The sequence below is a fragment of the Atta colombica genome, unplaced genomic scaffold (assembly GCF_001594045.1).
Source record: "Atta colombica isolate Treedump-2 unplaced genomic scaffold, Acol1.0 scaffold123, whole genome shotgun sequence".
Taxonomy (NCBI): domain Eukaryota; kingdom Metazoa; phylum Arthropoda; class Insecta; order Hymenoptera; family Formicidae; genus Atta; species Atta colombica.
Window position 1 is genome coordinate 203,554 of NW_017259210.1, and position 12,609 is coordinate 216,162.

The following is a 12,609-nucleotide window of genomic DNA, read 5'->3' on the forward strand; positions in this document are numbered from 1 at the left end:
TTCGGCCAGGAGGCGAACTCGGCCGGAGTCAAGTGTGTAGTCCGGCGAGATCGACAACCGTGAAGCGCGCAGGGTGACGAGTATCGGTAGCATACTTCATTCGGTATGCTACGTCCCTGTGGGACGGCGAGGCGAGCGCATGCGCGAGTTCGAAATTGGCCAATCAGCGGGCGCGGCCGATACCGTGGCGGTGGCACTGTGGGGGCTCACTCGCGCCCTCGGTATCGCCGTGCTGGCGTTACCGCGTCCATTTTGTCTGCAGGTACGGTCCCGGGTAGTCGACGCCGGTGTGGAATAGTACAATTCCCATTTGCTGTGAGTTCGCGCGCGGACCGCGGGAGATCCAGTGGCTGTCCTTCGGCGGCGTTTGCGTTTCATCGACATCAACCGTGCCGGGGCGTAAGACTAGGCGGTGAGAACACACACCGGTGTGCGACGAGTTGCGCGCGCGCGCGAGGAAAAAGTACGAGGATTACGAAGAATCGTGGGTCTTTTCCTCGTTTATTCGCGACGATTTCGACGCGGATCGCAAAGGCGTAAAAACCGACTTGTCCTCTCCTGATCTCCGCCTTGTAAACGACTTCGTTCGGCAAGATGGCGGAGCTGCAGGGCACCCCGGTGGCACAGGACGCCCTGACCGTGGCGCAGCTTGAACTTGAGGGGAATCCGAATGCCTTAGCGCTGCGCAGGCCATTTGACCCGGTGGCGCATGATCTCGATTCGTCCTTCCGCTTGACGCGATTCGCCGACCTAAAAGGATGAGGGTGTAAAGTCCCTCAGGAGGTTCTTGGTAAGCTCCTTGAGGGACTTCAGGCCGACGACGCGTCCGCACAGGACCACGAGCATGCCCACTTTATGCACATGGCGATTCCCCGCATCGGTAAGTGTGCGAATGAATGGATGAATGAATTGGCCACAAGCTGAGCCCCCTGTTGCGACGCGCTTGCAAGCCGACATCACTTTTTATTATGTATATCTTCTCTCTTTCTCTCCTTCCCTCCTTAGCCGTTTTTCTCAGTTCGAATTTTTGTGGAGAAGATTTCGTTCCGATATTCAATGTTAATGCTGAAATTCTGCTTATGTCATGCCTTATAGATTTTCAGGACTGACAATGAATATCGGAATACAGCCAAAAGAATCGGCATATATTTAGGAAGAATTTTTCTTTCTTGGACTTTCGGGAGCAATATGGTCGAATTTTATTACGTGTTTCTCCGAAAATTTGTAATACGAAATGAAAAATCAATTTGAGTTCTTGGAGATTTTTTTTTGAATTTATTGTTTGTGTGGGGCCTGAAAGTGTCGCAGGCAGCCCTGTCGTAACATCAAACATGGCGACCATGTCGTCTCCCGCCCAATTTCTCTCGTGGCTGCTCGTGGCACCGGATGTGCAGATGTACGCAGATGTTCTCAACTACAACGTGTTTATTGTTTTGTCGAGCGAATTTGCAATGACACATATTATTTCGAATTTTATTAAAGCATTTAAAGAAGTAAAGTACATTAAAAATATTATGCATTTAATTACGATTTTTGTGACTAATTTCTACAAACATTTTTTAAACACTTTTAAAAAATAAATTTTTTTAATTTATATTATTTTTTCTTTTAATTTTTCAATCATTTATTCTTTGAAATTTTAATACCTTTTTATGTATAGCATTTACATCCTATAAAATAATAAATCCATAAAATATTTAATAAAAGGCATAATGTTCATAATTATATTTTAAAAAAATGTTTAATCTTTTGCCGTATTATCTTTTGAATTCTTGTTTTTATGTGTAATATTTAAATCCTAAAATATTTAATTAAAACATGACACACAACTGTATCTTTGTAAAACGAGGATAAGATTAAAAATATTTAAATTAAATTAAACGATTGGTGAAACAATTATGTTATTTTGCAATAGTACAATAAAACATATTTTATATTTTTCAGGTATTGGCATGGATGCCTCCGTGACGCCAGTGCGACATGGTGGGCTTAGCCTAGTGCAGACTACGGACTTCTTTTACCCACTAGTCGACGATCCTTATATGATGGGTAAGGATTACAGCACACCAAATGCATAAGCATAGTCAACATAAAACTCTTGACCATTGAACATGTTATGTAAATCAATATGACAACTTTATGCTGGATGGAAGAAAGAAGATGTTGAGATGATAACAACACATGAAATGTTGTGAGATCAAGTCTTATTAAACATACAAATTCAGATGTTTCTGGTGAAAATGTTTTTATATAATTTTTTTATAATTTTTATGTAAATTTCAACATTTTTAAAATTTTATTATTTTTCAGATATTGTATATAAATTAGAACTTTTCAGGAGTGCTGAGAAAGTCTTTATACATGTGAATTCTGAAATATTTTAACATTTTTAAGATTTTCTTATAATTTCTTTTTTATGAGATCTTGTAAAATCTATAAAAGTAGGTTTAAAGTATTTTTTTTTATAAATTATAACATTAAAAATTTTTAAATATTTCAGAATTTACATGTATAAAAAATTCTACGAAAAGATATGAGCTTTCTCAGTATTTCTGAAAAGTATCTTAATTCGTATAAAAATGCAGAAAAAATTTAATATAAATGTAATATGTCGATTCTGTCTTCATTGCTATTGGAGGTGTCTTCCAGGTAAAATCGCGTGCACCAATGTTCTCAGCGATCTGTATGCGATGGGTGTCACGGACTGCGACAACATGTTGATGCTGCTGGGTGTCAGCACAAAGATGACGGAGAAAGAGCGCGACGTCGTCGTACCGCTGATAATGAGAGGATTTAAGGATTCTGCTCTAGATGCAGGTACCACAGTAACGGGTGGCCAAACAGTCGTAAATCCATGGTGCACCATCGGTGGAGTTGCTACTACCGTTTGTCAACCAAATGAGTATATCGTGTACGTAATAATTTAATTGTGACCAGTATCAAGTATTATGGGATGTAGCATTAATCTTTTTGGGAATTTATATTCCATTCTTTCAAGGCCGTCTTAAGTAATGTCTTAAAATGCTAATATATGTATGATTTCGTGATTAGTTTATGATAACTATGACTATTTAAGACGGTCTTGAATAAGTACAAAAGCTAACTATACTAGCCAATGATTGTTCAGGCCAGATAACGCTGTAGTTGGGGATGTATTGGTCCTAACAAAACCCCTTGGCACACAAGTTGCTGTCAACGCGCATCAATGGCTTGATCAGCCCGACCGTTGGAACAGAATCAAACTTGTGGTGAGCGAGGAAGATGTGCGGAAAGGCTATCAACGTGCAATGGACAGTATGGCCAGGTTGAATAGAACAGGTACGCATGCCACGTGATTAATGCTAGTATAAATCATGCAGGCTATTTCAAACTTAATTTTAATAAATTCTTCGACTAATTTGGAATTAAGATTTTCCTCACTAGTGAGATAGTGTCGAGAAAAATCGGCATTTATTTCAACTTCAATTTTACAACTTAACACTTTAGTACTAAAGTTTCATTAGAATATATGAAACTAATTAAATAATTTATTAATTGTTTCCGAAATGAATTACAATTTATTTCGTACTTTATTCACGTATTTCCAACTCTTCAATCTTTTCTAAACCGAAGCATGTACGGAATGAGAATCAGATTTTTACACAGATTTATGTACCGTCTAATTTAATTTTTTTATTATTTTCATAATATGAAATTAATTGAGAATATGTTATCTAATGAATGAAATGTTATCTAATGAAAATATTTATGTTAAAAAAGAATCAAAATTTTTAATTTGTTGAAAAATGTTTCATCAAACTTAATCAAATTCTTTGTTAAATTAATTCAAATTAATCATGACCGTTTGATTTTCCAGCTGCTAGATTGATGCATAAGTATAATGCACATGGAGCCACAGATGTCACCGGTTTCGGTCTTCTAGGACATGCTCAAAATCTGGCAAAACATCAAAAGAATGAAGTTTCCTTTGTTATTCATAATCTGCCTGTTATTTCAAAAATGGCTGCAGTAGCAAAGGCGTGTGGAAATATGTTTCAGCTATTGCAGGGTCACTCTGCTGAAACTAGTGGCGGTCTGCTCATTTGCCTTCCTCGAGAACAGGTTATTAACTTATAAGCGTAGCGTCATTAGATACATTAGACTCAGTTTCACAATTCATGGTTAATGCTTAGGGCTGCTGCACAAAATTTCTGTAACAGTAAGACGTGAACTTAGTCGAGATATCCAATCAAGATACTGCTTTAGATCTATGTATTTTAACGGAAATAGAAATAGCAGTAAACTTATCCTTACTTATAACTTATTATAAGGCGAGTTTCAATCGGTTGAAATTCATCTAATTGTGTTATAAGGTGACTGTTATTTCCATTTCTGTTAGATTATATAGATCTAAAGCAATATCCTGATTGGCTCATTGGCTTAAGTTTATGTCTTACGATCACTGCGGAATTTTGTGTGCGGCATTCTTTAATCGAGATTCAATTTATTTCTTATCTCTTTCTAATTCTAGCATTAGGAAGAGATGAAGAATAAGTTAAATTTTGGTTAAGAGTTAATCATAAGTTGAAGTCTTAGGCATTCGAAAAAAATATAAGTTCTATATACACGCTTCACTTATATCCCTGATGAAAAAAATTTCGCTGAAATTATGCCACGTCTTGGAACATTTTAGCGAAATTGTTGAAATTTTTCTGAAAAGTGTTCCAAACGTGGAATAATTTTAGCGAAATTTTTCCATCAAAGATGTTTATCACTTTTCCTGTCAATACAGTAGAATATCTTGTATTAGTGAGATGTTCTAAAGGATGGCAGGTAGAAAAATAGAAGAGTTTTAAATACTATTTATTGCTTATATATATTTAGTCGTTCAGCTCTTCTACAGCTATACACTTATATTTATTATATATTAATTTGGACAGATAATTGAATCTTACAAGTCTTGTCTACGAATCTAATCAGTAGATAGCAGTTAAGTGTAATTTTCGGATATAAAGATATTTTTAAACGATTTTTTAAACTGTGAATTGTGTTTTGCAGGCTGCGGCGTATTGTAAAGACATCGAAAAACAAGAAGGATATCAAGCATGGATCATCGGCATCGTGGAAAAAGGCCTTCGTACAGCCAGAATAATCGACAAGCCACGAGTAATTGAAGTTCCGGCTAAGGAAAAGGATGGCGAGCTTTGGTAAAGAGAAAAGATCCAAGGATGTCCCACATTTCTCCTCAATTATATATACATATATATACGTTCATATATTTGGAAAATAGCACGCATACACTCTTAACAGCACTTACGTGCACTACAGTCACTACAGACAAAAAAAGTTGTTCAATACTTATCTTTGTATTCTCCCACACAAAAAATTATGTTTTAAATGGTACTAAAATCTTAATTAAATTATAAAATTATAAAGCCAAACTATTATGTGGATTGTTAAAGCCACTACAATAAGATGGCTCTTGTGATTTACGAATAATCGATTTATAGTTCTTGGCAAATAGCGAATCCCACATCGTGTTTTATTCTAAGTGATTGTATCTTGTAGAGAGAGAGAGAGAGTTCATTTTTTTTCTTGTTTTTTTTCATTTTAATGGCTTGTAAAACTAAACTGCAGATTTTAAAGAGGTTCAAAGTCGATGCATCAATTTTTCTTGTACAAGCAAGATTAAGGATAAATTTAATATCTTTAAAATTAAGGTAGCACTAAGTTCTCAGATTAAGAAACTTCGAAACCGCAACCCGGATAAATATTCAAATATGAACATATTATATATATATAAATATATATCGGGTTGCGAATTTGGGTGTTAACGGTATTTGAAAGAGATATTAATCGCTGATAAATGCAGAGAATCTATGCGATATATTTTACCAGACGCAAAATACAAAATGGCTGGATAACGTACGTTATTTTATGTAACAGGTGACAAAATAAAACTATAACAAGAACACATATATAAACAAGGATGACAATGATTTTTGCGAAGAAATCAGATATCTTAATAAGTAGTATATACGCAATAAAAGAGAGATGTAATCTAAAAGTCTTAAGTAGAGCACCATACATATACACATAAAGTCCAAAGGACGAAGGCCTTCAAATTGTCTCCTATGCGTACGCTTTGAATAATTCAAAGAAGTTAAAAGCACAGGCCCTAACGTTGTATTACTTTTTCATATGAATAAAGTGCTACTTTGTCAATAAAATTATCTTGTTTTTTTTTTTTTTTTTCAATAAAATTTCAATTTATATAAATTGTCTCGTTTTTTTCTGTTTTTCGTAATTCAAAAAAATTTTCTTTTTTTAAGTTATTTTGTTATAAAGTTATACTAATTGTATTCAGAAAACAGCGACTGTGTGAGTGTTCAATAATTGTTGCTTATGATTGATACACTTTTAGATACATATAATAAATTTAGAATACATCAATAACAGCAAACGTTCATTAAATCGTTATTTTCGAAACGTAGTCACAAACTAAAAACACTGTAACAAAAATCTATTTTTTATTTAATGATAGATTAATACAAATATCGTTCTATCTTTGGTAAGCCTTCATGCTAGAAATCAGATCCGAGATCTCGAATAAAGAAAGAATTCACTAATCGCATGGGTCATGTGATCGAATTATTCAAATATCATTTGTTAATTCTTTTTTTGTCCAAAGTTTCAAATCGTTTCTAATATCGTAAACATAAATTTGTACTCATGGAAGGCCGAGAAAGAAACGAATATTTATGTCGATTTATGTCACTAAATGAAAAACGTCCATATTAATTGTTGAGAATATTAGCTTAGTTAGTCAAACAGTGGTACTTTTTACGCTAGTAGTGCGTTTGATTCCTACATGATCCAAGCTATTTCCTTTTGGTGAAATATTCACGTAGGAGTTCTCTTATTTTTGTAAATAATGTTTATTATTTACTTAAACTTATATTGAAAACGCTGTCGAAAAGACATATAATCATCGAGAATCATTAGCTCAATTGATCAGAGCATCGCACTACATTTAATTAAAGTGAAGGTCGCGGGTTTGACCTCATGGTCCAAACTTTTTTTTTTGCGAAATATGTACGTATAGAATATCATTTTTAAAAAAGTGGTAGTATTTTGTTTTACATAAAGTGAATCGTAATAAGATATACTGATATAAGAAGGGAAATAAATTGTTTTATTTTGAGTAAAGAGAAAGAAAAATAACTTATAAGCATGATATTCGTAGTTGATTCTTATTTGTTTTAAATTGTTAATGTGGCTCTCTTGATTGGTATAGTCGATTCTCATACCTAAGATTATTTTAAGTGTAATCTTATGATATCAGACAGCGCGCATTAGTATTTTAAGATATTACTGAAAACGATCTTAATGAGAAGCAATTGTGAATATTGGCCTCTGATTAGTGTGCCGGATAAAGACGATAAATCTTGAAAAATCGCTTGGCCGAGATGTCGGCTTTGGTTCGAATATTGATCATCCGAAGTTTAATGTTTTCAAGATTACTCAATAATTATAATTAAAAAAAAAATTTATTTTTATTTCATAAATAAATTTTTTTATTTAAGCAAATTTTTAAAATTATTATTATAACATATTTCAACTTTTTTTATTCAGAACATTTTTTTCTATCTCTTACAGTTCGATGGTATTCGCTTCAAAATGAAAAAAATTGATTTTCTTCAAAGTTAAATTCCCTAAATGCACTGATTGAGTATTTGAGTAAACAGTGGCTACGTTTAGCAGAAAAAGCAGCTTTGCAACTGTTTTAAAATTCTTCAATATAATTGATTTATTTTCACTTAAATCCATAAGGAACCAATGGTAAAAATCATCCGTTTCGAAGAATTTTACAACAGTTGTAAAACTTCTTCCTTACAGCCAATATATGCACCTTATTTTTGTTTAGAATACATATTCAAATGGAATTAAACATCGTACGTGTGCGATACAATTTGTCTAATTATATCGTGATTTCAAAGCTCATCAAAAATCGGAAGGGAACTTCTATAAGTTTCCTTATTTAAGTATTCTGTTAATAATTTAATTATTTCATAATCTGCAAGAATTAATCAATCACAGTCGAATAAGAGGAGAATAATTGACTACGATTGGTCAATTCTTACAGATTACGGCATAACAGATTATGGCCAATATAAATCAATATAAATGATCCTTTAAATTCATCATCGTGAAAATTTTTCTCATAATTTTTATACGAATTGAAACATTTTTAAAAAATATTCGAAAAATTTTTATCTTCTCTCAGAATTTTTCATTACAAATTGTTCATTACAAATTCTGAATTATTCTGAAATTTTTCATCCCACAATTTAAAAAGAATATTTAAAAATTTTTTAGATTTTAATATTTCATCAGAAATTATACTCATAAAAAATCTTAGAATCTTACGATATTTCATAATTAACATATGTATATGAAAAATTCTGAGAAGTGTTCTAATTCGTATAAAAAATGTGAGAAAGTTATAAAATTATACAGAAATTCTGAAAAATTATATGAAAAGTTCTGAGAAAAAATGACAGTAAAATTTATTTCTCCTCGATGCGTGCGACGTCATAACGAGGCATGTAAAATGCAAATTGCCTCTCGAATATTATGGCGTTCTCGCAGAACGTTTTCAATACGTGCGCAAACGCAGTCGCGCGTCCGTACAAAAGGAAAAAAAAAGAGGTGGCCATAACCTGTTCATATTGGCGACATGATATCGATATCCGGAAACCAGGAACGCTTTATCATCATCTTGCAAAATGGGAGCTTATCGAGTTATCTTTCCCATTCGTACAGCGCTGACTAATTGATCGTTCTGATACGCACGGTGTATGTAACACCGCTCATCTTTTTCTCCCGTAATTGTCTATAATCTCGTGACAGCCACGCGATTGTATATTTTTCTCGCCGAAAGTGGAGTTTCCGTTCGTTCTCCTTCGAGGGAACGATGGTATCGATGATACAAATGCGCTTGAAAAATTGAGGAGCATGATCTGGACTACCTGTTGAAGGTTGAAGTCTGAAGTAATGCAATCTTATCATTGACATGATTTGCTCGGCCGAGAGAGACTTAGCAACATCAAGATTTTAATCCGTGTCTATTTTAGGTAAACTTGAATAAATTATAATTTTTTTGAATATATCCTCTTTTCTCTGTCACTGCATTATTCTTTAATATTAAATAAATTACGATGTTAAAAATTAATAGTAAAAATTAATTAATCTTTTTCATTTAATCTGTCTTTTTTTCATATCGTTCATTTGTTGCGCAATGACAATAAATAAAGTTTTCCAGAAAGTGCTATTTGAATGTTTTAACTCATTAAAATTTTATAATGTTAATTTTATAATATAATTTTTATGCAGTGTGTGACTTAATTATAGAGGATTTAAAATATTTTTTTTTTCTGTTTTTATTTTTTTTCTGCAAGCATCTAAACAATAATTCATTACTACAATGAAGACATAATTCTGGAATTATGTCTTCATTGTAGTAATGAACAATATATTGTCTATAAATCTTTCATTATTTAAAAATTGTTTCAAGTTAGATTACATAATAACAAAATCCTTATGATTGCCTTCGATTTTCTTTTACTGATTGTATTCTTTCTTTTGCAGACAACGGAAAAACTCGATCAATATTTATTAAAGGAACATATGTGATATGTATAGAAATATGACGCAGACTTGCTAGCTCTAAGAAAATGGCAAAAGAGATATATTCTGTAAATACTGTGGCAAATACACTTTGCCGTAGAAAATCTACACATTATATGAAAATCCCACTGAAGTCGACTGAGCAGATATATTTAATATTCCTCATACCGACTTTAATCAATTGCTTTGTATACATTATTCATTTTGCTGCGGACTTGGTGGTAGCTATTCAACACTTTAAGGAGGAAAACCCACTATGGGGGATATGCACTATTGCAATTATCTATTTACCGGCACTCATGTACTTTATATTGACGGTTTCGAGGCCCGATTGGTGGATGACGGAAGATGATAAAATATCGAAAGGAATTGTCGGCTGGTTCGCCCTCCAAATGTCTCAGTTCATAGGATTCGTGTTCTTCGTATTATATAGGTATTGTTTATTTTCCGTTATTTGCTTCAATTAAAAATTACTATAATTTATTTATATATTTTATTTACTTCACATGGAGTTTAATTAGTAATAAACGGTGCGTACAAAATTCGTACATTTTTACAGATTTGCTGGACTCATTGTACTATCCGTGGATGCTATAAATTTATCCGGAGACGAGAGACTCAAGACGTTAAATATCGCTGCAGTACCTGCGGCCATCGAATTGTACTTCTTTCTGCAGGCATGGTTTCAAGCCGCTCCACAGGCAGTCTTTCAGGCGCACCTTCTTTTTAGAGAGAGCTCTGTGCCCCGCAGTTATCAATCAAGTATAGTAGAAAATTATTTTTTAAATATTTCTTCTTTATATTCAAGAAGTAATATATTTTTATAATGTATGTATGTGATATGCTGTAATATAACTTATTACTTTAGATAATAATGATACATAATGTTTTACAGTGACGGTACAGGTGCTCTGCATCATTATGTCCATTATAATAGTGGCCATGAAGACAGCTTCTTTTCAAAGATTTGAGAGCCAGCGTGTAAATGGCAGGAAACTACCATGGGCAATGTGGTTGAAGAAATATTGCATTCAGGTATCTGATTCAACTTAACAATTATTATAAAAATATTTCACACACAAGCAATTTCAAAATCATATGATTGTACGAATTATACGTTTATTTGATATTACTTAGAAAAAATATGTTTTTGAATATATATCAAGTATAATTAATGTCAATCAGGAAATTAATAATATCGAGGAAAAGGTGCCACTACAAACGTTACCTTTACCTGCAAAGAAGCAAGAAGACACGATGAATGCTCCAGCCAAGTCAACGGCGCCGGAAGAAAATACGGTGACCGAGAACGAGCAACAGCACCAGACTCAATCACAGGCGGCTTTACTGGACCGTCAGATCTCCATGACTCCACCGTTACCACCGAAAAACGCACACGTGACACCGCCACCAACACCGCTTCGCGGCATAACGACGGTCGCACCGCTCCCAGTGCCGGATATACCGGCGCCACCACGTCCAGATTCCGTTTACACCGAGGAAGAGACGGCAAAGGCAGCAGCGACTATCGAGTCGGATCAAAGACTGACAGACAGCAGCGAGCGGAGCTTGAAAGTTCCTAAACGAAAGTATTCCAAGAAGGGTCTCGAGGAGGACGATCCGATGGGAAAATTCCTGTCCTTCCTTTGGTGGTTCTTCTTCATTCTGGCGCGCGTTTTCGCCATCGCTGTGGCCTATGAGTTCTATCCGTTGATCGTGGTGATAATGATATGCGTGCACTACATTATCATGTTGGCCTACCTGTTCTATTACTCTAAGTATTACGACATCATCACGCTTGTCGTCAACCTCTGGCTCGGCCTGGTTTATATATTCAGCTTGATCGAGTACCGAATCAAATTTAAATATGCCGACTGGTGTACGCTGCCGTACTATGTGTTCGTGATCGTGCAGAACGTGGCGTTCACATTCGCATGGTATATGAACGCCGACTGGAACGGATTCTGGTACACTTACATATTCTGGGCGATTCTTGGCAGCATGGTGCTCTGCGTCCTCTCGTCCGCGGTATATCACGTAATGTTCAAGCCAAAGAAACGTAGAGTTTACAGCAGCTGACGATCGTTGGAGGCATTATCCTTCAGATAAGTCTTCTGATTGTGAGAATCGTACTTCCGCTTTTAGTTCCGTAACAAGGAATGTAAATAAACTGTAGATACATATTCAACAGATTAATTGAAAGTTTCAGAAAAGACAAAAATCTAGGCATTGGCGGCTTTCTATATTTTATTTACACCTTATAGATGTTTTTTCGATTTTCGATAAAGCTTTAGACCTCTCGGTGTTCAGACATTTCGAAAATGTTTTATACAAAAGTATATTAAATTATATATCATTTATTAAACCTATATATAGCTATTGCTATATATTACAATTGACTGTCTTAGCTAATCATAGAATATAAGATGATTGGTATAGAAAAAGATTTTTAGACGTAATCATCATTAGATTGGTGCAAAAACTTCCTGTACTTGCCAAATAGACTTACTGTTAGACACGCTATTGCGTACAGAGAGTTCGAATTGATTTATTAACTTTCTATTAAGAGGCGAGAGGATTTATTTTTTTAATATTACAATCTTTTGAATAAAATTTATTATAATTTATTATAATTTTATTTTTTGTCTGAAAATATGACACTGTTTTAACGCCACTATACCCACAGAACAAAATATATAATAGATATCCAGTGGATATCCACTGTATTTATATGTTCATATCAGTGAATAATTAATAGATATTTAAGATATATAAAATATTATTTATATCTGTCGATAACTAGCGTGTGGATATCTACTGGATGTGATTGACATGTTATCCACATATTTATATCCATAAATAATCTGAGCAATACACACACACACACACACACACACACACACACACACACACACACACACACACACACACACACACACA

At 34.2% G+C, this 12,609-nt stretch overlaps 1 protein-coding gene across 3 annotated transcripts; it reads left to right on the forward strand.

The window, feature by feature from the left end:
* The first annotated feature begins 268 nt into the window (after positions 1-268).
* LOC108694743 (selenide, water dikinase) lies at positions 269-12,553 on the forward strand. 3 transcript variants are annotated; one of them, XM_018204396.1, is made up of 7 exons: positions 269-880; positions 1,945-2,049; positions 2,650-2,911; positions 3,128-3,318; positions 3,857-4,101; positions 5,038-5,186; positions 11,508-12,553. In XM_018204396.1, the coding sequence occupies exons 1-7, from the start codon at positions 595-597 to the stop codon at positions 11,746-11,748; spliced, it is 1,479 nt and encodes a 492-aa protein (XP_018059885.1). In that variant the 5' UTR covers positions 269-594; the 3' UTR covers positions 11,749-12,553. The 3 variants fall into 3 exon arrangements, with proteins under 3 accessions (XP_018059885.1, XP_018059884.1, XP_018059882.1); XM_018204395.1 differs by lacking the exon at positions 11,508-12,553 and adding an exon at positions 5,926-6,178 and having other exon boundaries at positions 595-880; XM_018204393.1 differs by lacking the exons at positions 269-880; positions 1,945-2,049; positions 2,650-2,911; ... (1 more) ...; positions 3,857-4,101; positions 5,038-5,186 and adding exons at positions 8,661-9,116; positions 9,631-10,102; positions 10,229-10,431; positions 10,565-10,704 and having other exon boundaries at positions 10,855-12,553.
* Positions 12,554-12,609: the final 56 nt, after the last annotated feature.